This window comes from Dryas octopetala, chromosome 3 (genome assembly GCF_963921425.1).
Source record: "Dryas octopetala chromosome 3, drDryOcto1.1, whole genome shotgun sequence".
NCBI lineage: Eukaryota > Viridiplantae > Streptophyta > Magnoliopsida > Rosales > Rosaceae > Dryas > Dryas octopetala.
This window is the reverse complement of record NC_141368.1, coordinates 18,007,374-18,024,657: the sequence shown is the minus strand read 5'-3', so window position 1 is coordinate 18,024,657 and position 17,284 is coordinate 18,007,374. Positions and strand designations below refer to the sequence as shown.

The 17,284-nt window shown below is 36.6% G+C and overlaps 2 protein-coding genes across 3 annotated transcripts; one reads left to right on the top strand and one right to left on the bottom strand.

Moving 5' to 3' along the window:
* Positions 1-5,025: 5,025 nt before the first annotated feature.
* LOC147291506 (zinc finger BED domain-containing protein RICESLEEPER 2-like) lies at positions 5,026-6,087 on the top strand. The gene has a single exon (XM_086235958.1). The coding sequence runs from the start codon at positions 5,026-5,028 to the stop codon at positions 6,085-6,087; it is 1,062 nt and encodes a 353-aa protein (XP_086092084.1).
* A 5,749-nt stretch (positions 6,088-11,836) lies between these two features.
* Positions 11,837-16,966, bottom strand: LOC147291505 (ATP-dependent RNA helicase DEAH13-like). 2 transcript variants are annotated; one of them, XM_086236539.1, is made up of 6 exons: positions 16,587-16,966; positions 16,194-16,439; positions 15,656-15,868; positions 15,306-15,419; positions 13,957-15,216; positions 11,837-13,460 (listed from the first exon to the last, which is right to left on the bottom strand). In XM_086236539.1, exons 1-6 carry the CDS (start codon positions 16,617-16,619, stop codon positions 11,994-11,996), a joined length of 3,333 nt encoding a protein of 1,110 aa, XP_086092665.1. In that variant the 5' UTR covers positions 16,620-16,966; the 3' UTR covers positions 11,837-11,993. The 2 variants fall into 2 exon arrangements, with proteins under 2 accessions (XP_086092665.1, XP_086092666.1); XM_086236540.1 differs by having other exon boundaries at positions 13,957-15,198.
* Between the last annotated feature and the right edge of the window lie 318 nt (positions 16,967-17,284).

Sequence of the window (17,284 nt, the reverse complement as noted above, 5' to 3'; positions counted from 1 at the left end):
CTGTAATGAAGCTGTTCAGTTGTAATCAGATAAAGCATCTTGTAGTTGTTGAAGCAATTGAATGAACACCTTTATTTTTAATTGTTAGTACCAATGCAGATAATGAGCCATTCTTTTGTTGGAAATGAACACTGGATTTCATTTCAATTTTTATCCAAAATACAACAAAATTTTGTAGTTTTGATTGCCTCAATTTTGAGTAACACCTTTATTTTTTACAATTTTCATTTCAATTTCATGAATTTTACAATTTCTGGGGTTGAATAAGTCTAGAGCATTTCAATGCCTTTTTGTTATGTGCCTGTCTCTCTCTCTCTCTCTCAAACACACACACACACACACACACACACATTCCCAAACCTTCCAATTCCATTATGTTATGCACTCATATACCTTTTTTTTTTTTTTTTTGGTATTTATAGCTCAAGATTGAAAGAGAAGCAGGCGAGTATTCAAGGGATGGAAAGAGGGAAAAATTTACTTTGCACCTACTTACAAATACTCCTACAACTCAGCCATTTATTTTGGAGAGATGAAAACATCAAAAAAGGAAAGGAGAACCCCAGCTTGGTATGCTGATTGGGAGAATATATTTATACAACCCAATTTACTTTTAAGTTGTTAAATTTTGAAAGTTTCGGCAAAATTTCAATTTTTTGGGTTATCAAAATCGAAACCCATATTTATTAAATTTTCAGGATAATTTCATCGAAATTGTCGAAATTATAGAAATTTCGGCGAAATTTTCGGCGGTGAGATATGGTTTTGGGTTTTGGAAGGCTGGGTTTTTGGAGAAAAATGGAGCGGTGGTAGGGGCGACAGGGGGGAGATCGAGGGAGAAAGAGGCGATGGCAGGGGGAGAGAGAGAGAGAGAGAGAGAGAGAGAGAGAGAGAGAGAGAGAGAGAGAGAGAAGAAGAAGAAGAAGAAGAAAAACAGTGGAGAACGGGAGACTCGGGGGAAAAGAAAGGAAAGGAAAGGAAGGAAAGAAAAAGAATAATAAAAAAAAAAGGAAAAAGGAAAAAAAATTAAAAAAGAGAAAAATTAAAAGGTTTAGGGTTGATTGAGGTTTGGAGCCTTTAGGCAATTGTAAAGAAAAAAAAATGATTTGGGGTTTCGTTTGGCCGTTTTGGTGTTTCGTTTAATTGTTTTTAAATCCTAAACTAGTAAATTCTAATATATTTCTATATAAAAAATAATTTAAAATACCCTAAAGGGCCTAAACCCTAATATCATATATCATATACTAAACAATATAGATTATAGATTATAAAATATATAGGGTTTAGTGTACAGATTATAGAGTATAAATAATATACTAATTTCATTTATTCATTATACTAATTTTATTTAACAGTATTTGTCTCCAGCGTGCATTATATTCATCTTATATCACATGAAACCTACTATATAATTTGATTTCTTCAATGTTTTTTTATCAATTTAGTAGATAATATGTTAAATAAATATATGGTAAAGTTTCATTCAAAATTTCTGTATTTTGATAGCAATTTTCATCATTTCCGTCTAATTTTTGTCGAAATTTAAAAATCTTCGAAATTTCCATCGAAATTTTCTCGAACCCCAAAATTTTATTCCTTGCGTTTAACAATAAATCTGACTAGTTTGAACTTGCAGGTGTGGTAGAATACTCTGGCATGGAAATGGGATTAGACAACTTTCATACATACGTGGAGAATCCCGGTTTTCTGACCACCGGCCAGTTTGTGCGACATTTCTTGTGGATGTCAAGGTTAATGAGAATGGACTGAAGAAGGAATTAGCTAGAACTAATATGAAAATTGAAATTGAAGAGCTTTTACCAAGTACTAGATACTCAAAAAACATGTAAGTTTCTGACCAAATTTAATAGTGTTTTTATTGATATAGAGTTTTTGCGATGTTAGCATGATGATACCATTTTGTCAAGATCGAAATGCATAGTCATTTGACCAATTTATCTTCGCCATATGTGGATACTATTGCCCCAGAATAGGGGCCGTTTTTTCAGATCTAAACATATAGAATGGTTTAATGGCCAAAAAAAAAAATATAGAATGGTAGGGGTGGGCATAATAACCGACGCACCGAAAAACCGAACCAAACCTATCGTAAAAAAACCGAAAAAAATTGAGTTGACCAAAAAGTCAACACCGTAAGAGAAAACCGAACCAACCCGTATATGGACGGTTTTGGTTTTGGTTTTATGCTCATTTAACCCGAACCAAACCGAATAATTTTTAAAAATATAATTATATATTTTTATGCATATTTTATACATTTTTGTTCATATTTTATACATTTTTATACACATTTTATACATTTTTATTTTAGACTCTAAAATATATTTTATATAACCCTATGAGTTTAATATTATATATATAATAATGTTTTAGTATATAATTTTAGTTATATCTTATATAATAAAATTAGTGTATTCTATTTCTATATACTCTATAGTCTATAGTCTATATAATAATGTTATATGCATATAGAGTTATATATAAACTTAGTATATAACTATATAGTTAGTAACTTAGTATATAGTTGTATACATACTACAATAGTTATATATAACTATATAAGTAATATATAATTATAGTAGTATACTAGTATATACTATAGTAGTATATAGTTATATATATACTATACTCATTACTATATAGTAGTTATATATTTATATATAATTTTATATATAGTTATAACTTATAACCCAAATTTGCCCAAACCCCAAACGAAATCTCAATCTCCCCAAACCCCAAACGAAACCCCAAATAAAATAAATTAAAAAAACCAAACAAATAGACCAACAAATAGATTATATAATATATATAGTTACAAATTATAATCTTATATTAGATATAACTTATAACTTATAACCCCAATTTGCCAAAACTCCAAATGAAACCCCTACTACCCAAACCCCAAACGAAACCACAATCTCCCCAAACCCCAAACGAAATGCCAAATAAAATAAATTAAAAAAACCAAACAAATAGACTAACAAATAGATTATATAATATATATATAGTTACAGATTATAATCTTATATTAGATATAACCCCAATTTGCCAAAACTCCAAATGAAACCCCAAATAACTAAAACAGAAAAAATAAAAAAAACCAAACAAATAGAATAATACATAAATACTGTAATAGACCAAAAACAAAAAGAACAAATTAAAAATCACAAAATCACTTAGAAATCACTTAGAAATCACTCATTAATCAGACAGTGGCATACCTAAATTAAAATAATTAAATAATTAATAGTGTAAAGTCTGTAATATTAGAATAGACTCAATAGACTCAATACTTAATAAGTCAATAGACCAAAAACAAAAATAAAAAATGACAAAATCAGTAAATCACATATGACATATTCATTCAGACATTCACTCTCCTACCAAAAAAAAAAAAGACATTCACTCATCAAGTGATTCAAGTCATCAGACAACCCTAAAAAAAAAAGACATTCATTCTCGAACCCTCTCTCGCGCCGCCCTCTGTCTCTCTCGCGCCGCTCTCTATCTCTCACAGTCTCAGTATCGAAGGTTGCAGCTTCAAGGTATCGAACCTCTCACGCTCATTTATCTCTCAGTCTCATGCTCATCTGTCTCTCTGTCTCACGCTCATCTGTCTCTCAGTCTCAGTATCGAAGGTCGCCCCCTATCTCCCAGTCTCACGCTCTCTCAGTCTCTCACCTTTCATGATCTTATCTCTCACTCTCTCAGCATCGAAGGTCGCAGCTTCAATGTATGTCCTCTCACACTCTCATCTCTTGTCTCTCATTTCTGTCTCCCATCTCTCACTGGTTATTGGTTAGCATGAATTGAATAAATTGATTTGGGGATTCACTGGTTAGGGTTCGAATTAGGGTTTTTCATTAGGGATTTAAGTGTTAAATGTTAATTGTGCATTTGATAATGAATTATTGAGTTTAATTTAAGGGTTTATTAGATTTGAGTACATTGATAAGATTAATGTTTATTGTTTAATAGAAACTAGCTTGATAGTTGATACCAATGGGCATTTCGCATTTGAATGAATTTCTTGGGCATTTATTGTATTTTTTCTTGTTCCCAAACTTCTAATGTTAGAACCAGTGGGCATGTTAATTGGAGATGCACTGTTAATTGGACATGTACTTGTAAATTTGTAATTTAGTTTATGGCATTTATGATGTGAATTGGGTCTGAATTTGTAATTTAGTTAACATCAACTTTTTTTTTTTTTTAAGGGTTTAGGCAGTTATGGAACCCCAATCAGAAGTCCCTAGCCAGCCTAGCCATGCATCCTCTACTGCATCTGCAGCTTCCCCAACAGCAACAGCAACAGCAACAGCAACAACAACATCAACACCAACACCAACATCAACACCAACATCAGCACCAACACCAACACCACCATCACCATCAACTCAAGCTGGCTGCCCACCTGCCCCAACTAGTGGCCATCCACCATTGCCTCCTATTGGTCCCAGAAAGCCAGTTAAGGACAAGTCTGAGGTATGGGATCATTTTGATAGATATGATTATGTAACAGAAGTTACTAAGGTAGGTGGGACTAAAGGGCAGGTTATTAAGAAAAGAGCTAGGTGCAAGTACTGCCCTGCTCACTATGCTACAGACCCTGTTATAAATGGGACTTCAACACTTAAGAAACACATAGAGCATTAGTGTAAAGCCTATCCAGGGAGGTTACAAGATAAAAGGCAAAAGACATTGTCTTTTGACCAAACAGTAGGTAACTTAGTGTTTAGGGGGTGTACTAAGGATGACTGTCTGAAAGCTTGTATAGAAATGGTTATTATTGATGAGTTACCATTTAGTTTCGTTGAAGGAAAAGGGTTTAGGAGATTCTATGAGGTTTTATGTCCTTTTTTCCAAATCCCATCTCGTAGGACACTTGTGAGACATTTCATCTCTATGTACAAAGAGATGTAATTGCAATTGAAAACTGAGTTAGCACCCCATAGGGTATGTCTCACAACAGATACTTAGACAAGCTGCCATAATATAAACTATATGGTGATTACTCCACATTTCATAGATAATGATTGGAAGATGCACAAAAGGGTTTTGAATTTTAGTGTCATAGCTAACCACAAGGGGAATTTAATAGGTAAACTTTTAGAGACATGTTTGCTAGAATGGAGAGTTGAGAAGGTTTTAACCATCACAGCAGATAATGCCACTCCAAACAGAGTGGCAATTGATTACTTAAGAAATAAAATGAAGCATTGGACAAATTCTAAGATGGTTTTAGGGGGAAAGTACCTGCATGTGAGGTGTTGTGCTCACATTGTCAATTTGATAGTTGGGGATGGATTGAAAAAGTTAGAGAAGTCAATATTGGCAATTAGGAATGCTGTTAAGTATGTGAGATTCTCTCCTCAAAGGTTGTCAAACTTCAAGGCTTGTGTGGTGAAGGAGAAAATAGAGTGTAAGGGTCTAGTGGTGTTGGATGTCCCAACTAGGTGGAATTCCACCTATTTGATGTTGAGTGCAACTCTACAGTTTGAAAAGGCATTTGAGAGACTTGGGGATGAAGATGAGAGTGCTTATTCTAGTTGGTTTGGTGAAGAGGAAGAAGGAATGATAGCATCTGCTAATTCTAAAAAAAGGGTAGGACCACCCAAGAGTCAAGATTGGCACAATGCCACTGTCTTTGTACAGTTTTTGAAGGTCTTTTATGACATGACTTTGAAGATGAGTGTGTCTTTGACACCTACTGTCCATGAAACTTTTCATGACTTAATTTCCATTGAAGAGGAAATTAAGTGTTTGTTTAGGGATGAGGATATGGTTTTAGGTGATGAGAGTGTTGAAGAATCTGAAGCTCAAATGGTCCTTAATGATATGGCACATGGAATGAAGAAAAAATTTGAGAAGTATTGGGGTGATTTGGACAAAATAAACCAGTTGTTGATGGCAGCACTTGTGCTTGACCCTCGATACAAGTTGAGAAATTTGGCATATGTGTTGCAAACCTATTGTTTAGAGCCAGATAATGCCGCTAAGAAGAAAAATGAGATCAAAGCTTTGCTAGTTAAAATGTTTGAAGAATATGCAACCCCAAAACCCTAAATCTCAAGCTCTAGTGTAAGTAATGTCACTAGTCCTACTACTTCAAGTACTTCCAGTGCTACTGCTACCAATAGGACAGTTTCTATGGAGGTTAGAGGAGGAAGAAAGAGGCATGCAATGACTAGGGCATGGATGGAAGAAGCTGCAGCAAGCAATGTGGTTGTTTTGGAGCATGAAGTTGATAGGTATGTCAATGATCCTATTGAAAAAATGGATCCATACATAGAATTTGATATCCTCAAATGGTGGAAGCACAATGGGGTTAAATACCCTGTATTGGCAGCAATTGCAAAGGATGTCCTTGCAATTCCAGTATCCACAGTGGCTTCTGAGGCTTGCTTTAAAACTGGGGGGAGGGTTGTGAATCCATTTCGAGCCTCTTTGACTCTAGAAATGGTGGAAGCCTTATTCTATTGTCAAAATTGGCTCAGGTCAGATGACATATCGAATCTTCAATATGAACCAACCATTGAAGAAATGGAGTTTTATGAATCATTTCAAGCAGGTACTGCCCTGAATTTACTTATTTAGTCTAACTTGTGTACTTTTTTTCATTTTGGCTTAACTTGTGCACTTGGTTTTTTTTTTTAACAGAATTCATGAGCTCAGCCACTTCCAATAAAACTGCCCCTGCAACTTCTCAATGACTCAGTGTTAAAGAACTTAAAGTGTAAGTGAAATACCAAAATTGATTTTGTATGTGGTCTTTATCTCTTTTGTATGTGATTTGGTTTTTTATGTGAATTTGATGTTTTTTGTTACTTTTGTATGTGATCTGATTTTGGATTGTCTTCATCTCCTGTTTTTTATTTTTTGTATGTGAAACTAGGGGCATTATGAACTTGGATTTTGGAATGTACGAGCCTTGGCTGATGGCAGATGGTGCAGGTCATGGACTCATGGTGCAGACAAGGTGCAGGTCATGGTGCAGGTTATGGTGCAGTGCAGGTCATGGTGCAAGCTTACAGCTGCTGGCAGCTGCTGGCAGCCAGACATAGATAATTAGATATTAATATGATGACTAATGACTTAGTGTAATTTAACTTGTTATTTTTTTGGTTGGCCTGTAATACCTAAAGAAATTAAGAAAGTAGGTTCTTAACTTTGTTTGGTTGGCCTGTAATGCCTAAAGAAATTAAGAAAGCAGGTTCTAACTTTGTTTGGTTGTAGACTTGTAGTTATTTTTTTTTTTTTTTGTAGTAAACTAGTAACTTTTAAGTGTTAAGTAGGTTGTATTTGTTTTAACTTTTAAGTAGGTTCTTAACTTTGTTTTAAATAGGTTGTATTTATTTTAAAACCGTGCATGCACTGAACCAGACCGTCTTTGCAATGGTCTGGTTTGGTTTGGTTTTTCTCTAATTTGTTCGGTTTACAACATCGAACCACACCGAAAAAACATTTATAGCGCGGTGCATGGTTCTAAGGGTGAAGTGAGCCGAACTACACCGTGCCCACCCCTATAGAATGGTTCATTAAACTATGTTTATTATTATTTTTTCTGTCTAATATTTTCTAGCACTATATGATTGTCAAGTCTAAAAAATATGAGCAAATTAAACACAAGTATCTCAATTATACTCTCTATTTCAACTAAGTACCTCCAAGTTTAAAAAATTGTATGTTGGTACCTCAACTTTCATTTCGTGACAACCATATACCTCCGTTAGTTTTTCCGTCGAGAAGCCCGTTAACCGTCTACGTGACACGCTAACATGGCTTTAAAAAATGCCACGTAAATAAAAAAAATAAAAAATAAATTTTTAAAAATAAAATAAATAATTATGAAAAACAAAAAAATTAAAAACCCTAATAATTAAATTATAAAAAAAATATTTATTTCATTTTTCTCCGTCTCTCAGCCGCGGCCCCGATTCTGTCTCAAACCTTAACCTTCACTCTTTCTCTGGCGCCCATCTCCGGCGAGACCACCCCATCTTCTTCTTCTTCCCCAACAAATCAACCCAAAACCATAAAAAAAATCAACAAAAATCATCAAAATAAATCAACACAAATCAAAGGAGCTGAAATTGAAGGGCTAGCCATGAAATTACTGAAGCTGCTGTCGCTGAAACCAAAGGGACTTAGGTCAAGATGATGCAACATCGAAAGGGTTTGAGGGTCAGGCACTGTCGAAGAGAAAAACCCAGTTGGGATCGGCGGCAGTGGCCGGCGCCAGCGACAATATGCCCGAAAACTGACCCATTAAGTCAATTCCGGCCATTAAGGGATCATCATCATCAGTAGTAGTGGCAATAGTGGTGATGGGCTGGTGCCGGTGCTGGTGCTTGAGCTTGTCTCTGTGATATGAAGACGAATTGGGGCTCATTTTCTGTATGGAGGCGAGTCTTGCGGCGGGTGAGAGGTCGCCGGGGGGAGAAGAGGAAGCGCCGGTGAGGCGTTGGACGATGGACATGAAGTCAGTGACTATGGCGTGGATGACTTTGGGAGACACGGTGTAGATCACCACATGCTGGTTCTGCTGCTGCTGCTGTTGTTGATATCCATGGAGGTATTGATCTGTGGCTAATTGTGGATTTGGGCGTTGGTGTGAGTGTGGTGGGAACCCGAGACCCACCAGTCACAGGAGAAAGTCACCAGAGAAAGAGAGAGGAAGAAGATGAGGTGGTCTCGCCGGAGAAAGTGTGACAGAATCGGGGGGGGGGGAAGCTGAGAGACGAGAGAAATGAAATAAATGTTTTTTTGTTTTTTATAATTTAATTATTAGGGTTTTTAATTTTTTTGTTTTTCATAATTATTTATTTTATTTTTAAAAGTTTATTGATTATTTTATTGTTTTTTTTTTTGTCTGTGACATTTTTTAAAGTTACGTCAGCATGTCACGTAGGCGGTTAACGGGCTTTTAAATGGAAAAAATAACGGAGGTATGTGGTTGTCACGAAATAAAAATTGAGGTACTAATATGCAACTTTTTAAACTTGAGGTACTAAATTGAAATAGATGGTATAATTGAGGTACTTCTGTGTAATTTGCTCAAAAAATATTTGCCCCAACTGTCCTTTTGTATTGTCCTCAGGTACTAAAATGCTAACCAAAACGACTGAAAGGTTGAAGAAATAGATGGGGTAGGTTTCATGATGCAAAGCTTTTTGCAGTATAAGGTGTAAATAGTTCGCCAACAAGTGCTATGCTCTGTTCAGAAATGTTTACACAACCCAAAATTTCCAGCATGCATTATGAACTGTGTCCTCATAGTGAATATGCTTAGCTTTGGATGCTCTGATTCCCTAACAAGTTGATGGTCAGAGATGCATAGGTGACAAATTATTTGTGTGAAGCATATGGTAGTTAAGTGTAGGTTTATAATAATAACAAGAGCATTCAGTTTCAAACTTTGGTTTGCAAATTATCTCAGAAGGCAGAATCCAAAGTTTTACAGCCAATTATCTCTATTTAAATCACGTGTCTGATCACATGACTGCCCTCCATAAGTAAAACTAGAAGCAAATTTCTTTGTAGGATTTGGCTTTGGAACTTGGAAGCTAAAATAGTCAAAGATACATCACATGACACTCCTGCATCCAATCTCCATTTAATATAAGTTAAGAGCAGCAAATAAGAAGGTTATTAAGGAAAAGTACATACGCTCTCTCTCTCTCTCTCTCTCTCTCTCTCTCTCTCTCTCTCTCTCTCTCTCTCTCTCTCATACCATGAGCTTACAAATAACCTCAACTCATGATTAGCAACATTAGACCAAGCATTTGGCAAGAAAACATCCTGTGAGTCAGTAAAACCATGAAATCCTGCTGCAAATCATTGGTTAAAGTTATCATTGCTATCTTATTGATGTATTCAGTTTGTACTAATACAGCCTTAGCCAGACTCCATCCACCATCTTCTTTGTCTACAACAATGACTCCATCCTCTCAAGCTCTCCGGCCTGCATACACATTCCAACAAGAAAAAGCCAGTGGTCACTGCCCAGCCAGTAGTCGATAGCCTTCGGAGAATACCTCCCAGCATTCCAAATCCTACCCAGAACAAGTAATCTTCATTACCCTTGCTTCTCCTCCTAGCTTCCTATATATCTATCTATTTGGGTATTCATTCCAAGACATGTTTATGTGCTAGGTTGAAACCTAGGAGAATGGGCTGAAGTATCTATCACACTTGCAGTTGCATGAAGACTTCAAAGATGTAGGAGCAAAACTTCTATGTAATGGGTGCATATACTTGTGTCTTTCTCATCACATGCCTTATCACTTGATGAGATAAATAAAAACATAAGATGTATACACCTGTGATAGAAATTTTTTCTCAAGATGTAGGTGTTGTCCCAAAGTAGTTTCTTTGTACTTTACTAGTACTTCTTTTAGTTCTATGTGAGAGAGTACTTCTTTTAGTTGTATGTCTCTTTGTTTCTAGGATTAGCAAGTTATAGAAATGATTCATGAGAACAAAAAGAATGTAAGAGAGCAGATGGTTATAAGCTTTGGATATGACATAGTTTTGTAAAAATTTATAGCAGTACAGCTATCCTACCTAGGCATCGAATGTAGCTTTGTGCAAAGCAACATGCTGCTTTTAGCAACTTCATTATAGATTTTTGTTATGATTGTACCCATTAGCCACAGCTTGTATTCATGCAGTAATTCTACCCCTTCTTCATTTTTGGACCTCCATTGTTAATATCATTAGTTAACAAGCTAAGAATGAGGGGGATCATTAAACACATGCAGACCCAAATCATGCCCATGACTCAGGGAAGCCGAAATGGTCAGCAGCCCCATTTTGTTGCCTGTACACATGCCCACAACACAGGCCCAATCCCTATCTAACAGCTCCTTACACCCATTAATTAGGCCCAAGAGAGTGATTAAGGTCAGCAGGACAAGTCCACCAAGAGCACAGCAGCAACAGAATCACATTCCTTCCATCTCAATTTCTGTAACCCTTATTCCCAAGCCAGCAAGAAACCGCTGAGCATACCCCAAAGCTCTGCTTCCATAATAGTCCCTACCCCAAAATTAACAGTGAAGCCTTTCAACCAAAACCATCAGAATTATGAGCAAGCTCACCAGCACCAATTTTCCAGTAATGCAGCTACCATCAATGTAAATTTTGGACCAACCATGAGGGGGAAGTAGACCAGTGCAAGTAGACAATCTGCCTAGGGGTTTTCAGAGGAACTGCTCTTATTAGCCTCAAACCATTCCCTAATGAATGGAAAGATGGGAATCTGAGACCCAGGAGGAGGTTCAAATTTCACACCCATCATTAAAATCTAAAGAGAAAGAAGAGGCAATATCAGTTAATGCTCAACAGCAGCTGGACATCTAGACTCAACAGCATTTCAGATTTTCAAAGCATGCATGCATCTCCTAAAGATGTTGTCTATAGACTCAACAGCAGATGGACAACTACCATCATCACTCAACACCATCCATCACTACTATCTTCCTTCTTCTCACTACTCACATTTGGTTTTCCTACATTAAATAGTTACAAATCACACAAGCAAAAGTTTACAAATATCAGATCCCAGTAATCAACATTTAATTAGCTTTCAGATCACATTTGTTCATAGACACATGTTAAATGCCTCTCATAAACATCAGATGAAGTACCATCATCTGCACTTAATATAGCTTAGCAGACGAACAAAAGGTTGTTTAGAAAATAATAAGCATCAGATCATTCAAAAATCTGAAATAATAATGTTATTCAGTACACTCGAACTGTTTCCATACGAATGAATTATAATAGTAATAATATTAATAATAAGATCGAGGACAAAAGTAACTAATTTATTGAATCCTAAATAGCCTAGAAAATTATGTCATACAGTGATAATCTAACCCCGGTCCCAATGAGAAACAATAAATATAAGTACGTTGATCCAACCTCAACTTCCAAACCAGCCATTGCCTTATTATTATTTGTTTTCTTCAAAATCTTTTCAACTTCTTGGGGTATCGTTCTTGGGGATCTAAAACAACTTCACCAAGCATTTCTGACCAAAGGGCTTCAAAATAATAGCGGAAACTCTTTTTAAACCAGTCCAGGATTTCTGGATACAATTCCATGCGATTCTTCTTCCAGACCTCTCTTAACATAGCACAGCTGTCTATCTTTTTTCTCTTCAGTTTCTCTAAAAGATTCACAGCCCGTTTTCGACCTGCTGCCTCTGGCTTTAAAATACTATGAGGAGGCTCTGCCATAAACTTACGAACATGTCTTAAGCAATGCAAAACCTGTCCTTCAAGCAAAGCATAAGCAAAAGCTTGCACTCGATCTTGAAACTTATCATTACCAATTGGCAAACGATGCAGTGGAAGCTCCCACAAATGAGGACCAAATTTTGGAGTGACATAACGTAATACTTGGTCAGTTAGAGGCTCATAGTACGGTTTGGAATCTACTGGGGCTGGACCAGAAAAATCGCAGAAAGACCGAGCATACTCAACAAGCCATTCTGATTTGACACAAGTAACGCTGTGCATGTATGGTCGCCCTGTCCGTATTAACTCACTGTACACCAAAAAATCAGGTGCAAAATTAGAAACAGATGACAGGCGGTTGAGGAACACAGTCTCTTTAACCATGCAGGCTTGATACCGAACTGCACGAACTTTTCTATCTCCTTCAGATGACCCTGAACTAATTCCTCTAAGGCGTTTGGCAACCCTATCTGCCCAACCAGCACAGATAGCTTGACATAAGAGCTCTTCCTCATACAATGAAAGAGGGTTCTTATCATGGTAAACCCTCCAAACATGTTCTACATCTTCCAGACTACCATGGATCCATGAAAATTCATTTGAATTCTCACCACCAGAAACACCACTTTGATTAAAGACAAGTTTGAGTAGCTGCTTTCTCTGCTTGGATATTTCTATCATGACTTTCTGGTTTAGAGCATTGTCTTCGCAGAATTGCAATGGGCTCTTGGCAAGTTCATAGCACTGCAAAGCATAAGCTCTGGACAGAGCATCACTGCTGGGATTAGAAAATTTTTCACGAAACGTTTTTAGTTTCTTCCTTCTGATAAAGTTCTCTTGCTTGTCTATAACTTTAATTTTCACTGGGGCACTACTGGAATTTCCATCCTCATCTAAGTCATGGTTTTTTTTGTGACTATCTTGAAAAGGATTTGGCAAACTCAAAGCTGCAGCTGCTGCAACTGCATATGCTAGCACTAAATTTGCTTGGGGATAACTTTTCACCTTACTCAAGATTTGAATAATTGTAAGGAGCATCCTAGAGTGGCGAGGACTCAAGGGGTAACGAGCCATGGCCTTCCCTAAAGGTGTCAATCTTCCATTGCTATCAAGTGCTTCAAGGGCCTTCAAGCAACGCTCTGCTTCAACCAAGGCAGCAGCCTCTGGAGGAGTTGGAAATGGAAAATTGGATACCTGGGATACACCAAAAAAAAAGAAGAAAAAGAGGTCATATGTTATAAGAAAAGTCCAGTGTATAAGAAAGCACAAGGCATTTACTATTGAACACATATAATGGACCAAATAACACCAAATAGTAGCAAAAAAAAAACATACTTTTCTTACCCAAAAAAAAAAAACATACTTTCAGATGGAACAAGACAACCATCCAACACAATGGACAAAATTAAGAAGATGAATGATAAATCTACAGTAATTAAGATACGCAAATCAACAGGGTTTATTGAACCCCAATCTAACCCCAATGAGACAAGTTAACCCATATCCCCACCCTAGATATGAGTTACCAAAAGAAAACTTCAAAATATTTAATTGCAAACAAATAGCTTAAATTCAATCAAGAGATCTTCCAGTCATCCAGTGTATGTCTGCCATATCTAGTTCAAAGAATACAATAAGACATCTTGAAGATTATACAAAGACCAAGCACCAAAATACTTTTTGGACCTACCTTTTCAATTTTCATGGACTTCATAAGAAGGACAACACTATCAACAGGGACTTTGGATATTTCAGCTAAGGAAAAGTCAGGAAAATCATTATTACATATTGCGGAAGAATAAAGGCGGTAACAGTGGCCAGGCCCCGTTCTTCCAGCTCTTCCTGAGCGTTGATCAGCTGATGCCTTACTAATCCACTGAACTTCATATGTTTCCATGCCATTTGAGGAATTGTACATCTTCACTTTCTCTTTTCCAGTATCAACAACATACTTTATCCCAGGTATAGTTAAAGAGGTTTCAGCCACATTAGTGGCCACAACAACAAGCCGTTCTCCCTCCTTAATGTTTTCAAATACACGAAGCTGAGCTGCTGCAGGAAGCATGGAATAAAGAGGAAGAACATGCAGTGCACCTGGAAAACTACCATCTTCAACCCCACCCTTTTTCCCCATGCTACGATTGGATTGGTTAGAGCAAGATTGTAGAGTAACTGAAATAGGTTGTTGCTTCCCAGCTAAACTAGAGTTTAATTTAGTTTTTCCGGCCAAAGCTTCAAAAGCGGCCTTCAGTGATGCCATTCTCCCATTCTCTCCTAAAACCTCTGCAACATTCCCATCAATTGCTGGGGTATCTTGGCACAATGAATCCCCATCCTCACCAATAAATTCTAGCTCACTCTCTGTTTCTGAATCAATTTCTGGGGTATCTTGGCACAACGAATCCCCACCATCACCAATAAATTCTAGCTCACTCTCTGTCTCTGAGTCATATGAATCCCCAAAGCTAAATCTGTCAGTTTGAAAGTCAGCTGAATTACCATGAATCTCAAAAGCTTCACTAATCTCATTCAAATCCTCCACAGAATCTATTTTAGAAACTTCAGTGACATCACTCCCAATTGATGCTTTCATAATCAGTTCCCTTGAAGCTCTACGTAGCCTTTGACACAAGTCCTCTACTTGCCTCTGCCCGGTGACAAAGACAAGTATGCCCCCACATGGCAAGTTCTTGTGAATTTTTAAAACTTTTTTATATGCTTCATCCATATATTCATCTTTAGTTGTCTTTGAGAAGTATGTGGTTACTGGAAATTGTCTGGTGGGAACTTCTATAACTGGTGGGGGATCACAAAAAGGCTTTCTACCAGAAATGAAGTCTTCCACCCGCAAGGTAGCACTCATCAGCACAAGCTTTAATGGGAAAATCTTTTGTTCAGGACCTATAGTTTTTCCCGAAAGCACCAACTCTTGCTGCTCTGCATAAAGTTTCTGCCATCACACGCAAATAAGTGTGACAAATGGGTGATAAACTTTGATTAATAAAACTTTTAGCAATAAGAATCATTCTTGAGCTTCACCTGACGAATAGAAATTACACGCACAAGCATTCCGATAAGCATGTCTGTGTTCAAGCTCCGCTCATGGGCCTCATCGACAATTATGACAGAGTATCGCTTCAACAAAAAATCACTCTACAAAATAAAGATTTTATTTAACTACAATTAGACGAAGACAACTCATTTAAATAAGCCTACTCCAAAAAAATCTCATTACAAGAGGCAACATACTAAAAGATAGGAAGTTAAATAAATAAATATATATATATATATATAGCGTGTGTGTGTTAACCAGAAAGACAGTAATAGCTTCAACGAGACAGTAATAGCGTGTGTGTGTGTGTGTTAAAAATATCAGTTTCTTAAAGAACCTGGAGTTCTCGTAGTAATATTCCATCAGTCATGAACTTAATGGAGCAACTTTCGCCAATCCTTTTGTCATACCTAACTTGAAACCCAACCTCCTTACCCAAATGTAGACCAAGTTCATATGCCACTCGCTTAGCAGTCGCAAGGACTGCAACACGGCGGGGTTGAGTAATACCAATAATACCACTTAAACCAAAGCCAGCTTCAAAAAGAAACTGCAAGATATCAACCGAAATACGAAAATTAGGAGGTTCAAGGGAATTAGGATCAAGCAATAAAAAAAAATAATTATAAGAAAGATCAAGCATATCCGGCACTAACTACTTAGTAAGCAGGGACTTTTGTTTTATCTTTCATTTTAAATTTTTTTATTTAACATATTAAGTTTTTACTATTTTGTTCATGATTAATTAAACTGTCATCTTTATAAATTTTAATTATCCAAGGGAAAATGTTGGGTTTTTGAATGTTTCACCATAAGGCCTTCTGGCATTATAACATCGATAATAAGAACAACAAAAACAATAACAACAAACCTACCTGAGGAACTTGGGTTGTTTTACCACATCCAGTCTTTCCACATATAATAACAGTGGAATGGTCATTAATAGCCTCCATTATCTCCTGCTCCATCATTACTATTGGAAGATCCTTCCTCGTGTTTTCAACTTCATCAGGCCTTGATACATGCACTATAGTTGGGGCAATTAGAGACCTTGGCGCAGGAAAATCAGATAATTCACTTCCCCTGCTGGAATTTACTTTTGGACCTTCTTTTACTTTTTCCTGTCCGATATCCACCCCCAGCTCCAATTAGTAAGTAACAATATTCATATACAAATGACTGTAAGCTGGAAGAAAAAATAATACACATAGACAAACTGGTATATATCTTTCACAATTCTCAGCAATTTAAGTTATGCACATACATACCTCATTGGCAGTGTTCAAAATATCGGCCGACATTCCGAAATGTCGCTATTTGGAGTCCACGATACCGATAGGGGACAATATTTTCGATAAATATCGGAAATCCTCGATATTGTACCGAAATCACCGAAAATCAGAGGAAAAAATTGAAAAAAAAGAGAGGGAAGAATGAGAAATTAAGCCAAATTAACCCTAATTTTCCATATCCATCTACTAATTCAGAAACCTAATCAATGATTTAACACTTGTTTATCAAAACGCAATAATTGGATAACAAGAATCTGTGAGCAGGAACATCAATAAGCAGCTGAGGTGAGTCTCTCCTCTTTCTTTTTCTATGTCTCTCTCATCTCACTCTGGTCTCTGTCTCTCGCGCTCGCGCTCTCTCTGTCTCTCTCTGTCTCACTCGGGTCTCTGTCGCATCTGTTGTTTGTGCAAAAGGGGAGAACGACAGAAAGGCAGATGGTAGGAGAAGACAAAAAGGTAAATATAATGGGTTTGGACTTGTTTTAGGTTTTGATTATTGCTGATACTATTCCGATCACCCTGAGATGATTTTCATATTTTTTAATTTCAATTTTATTTTTAAAATAAAAAGTTTTAATTTTATTCATCGAATTATTCGACACTTGTCTGTCAAAATATTTATGACTATTTGACACCTAAAAAAGACATCGGTTGTAAGTTGTCGAACTCCTTAA

Coding starts and splice junctions, on each gene's coding strand:
- LOC147291506 (XM_086235958.1), top strand. CDS start 5,026: ATGGTGATTACTCCACATTTCATAGATAATGATTGGAAGATGCACAAA.
- LOC147291505 (XM_086236539.1), bottom strand. CDS start 16,619: ATGTCGGCCGATATTTTGAACACTGCCAATGAG. Junction 16,440..16,586: donor TTTTGAACACTGCCAATGAG/GTATGTATGTGC, acceptor GATATCGGACAG/GAAAAAGTAAAAGAAGGTCC. Junction 15,217..15,305: donor GTGTAATTTCTATTCGTCAG/GTGAAGCTCAAG, acceptor GTGTGATGGCAG/AAACTTTATGCAGAGCAGCA.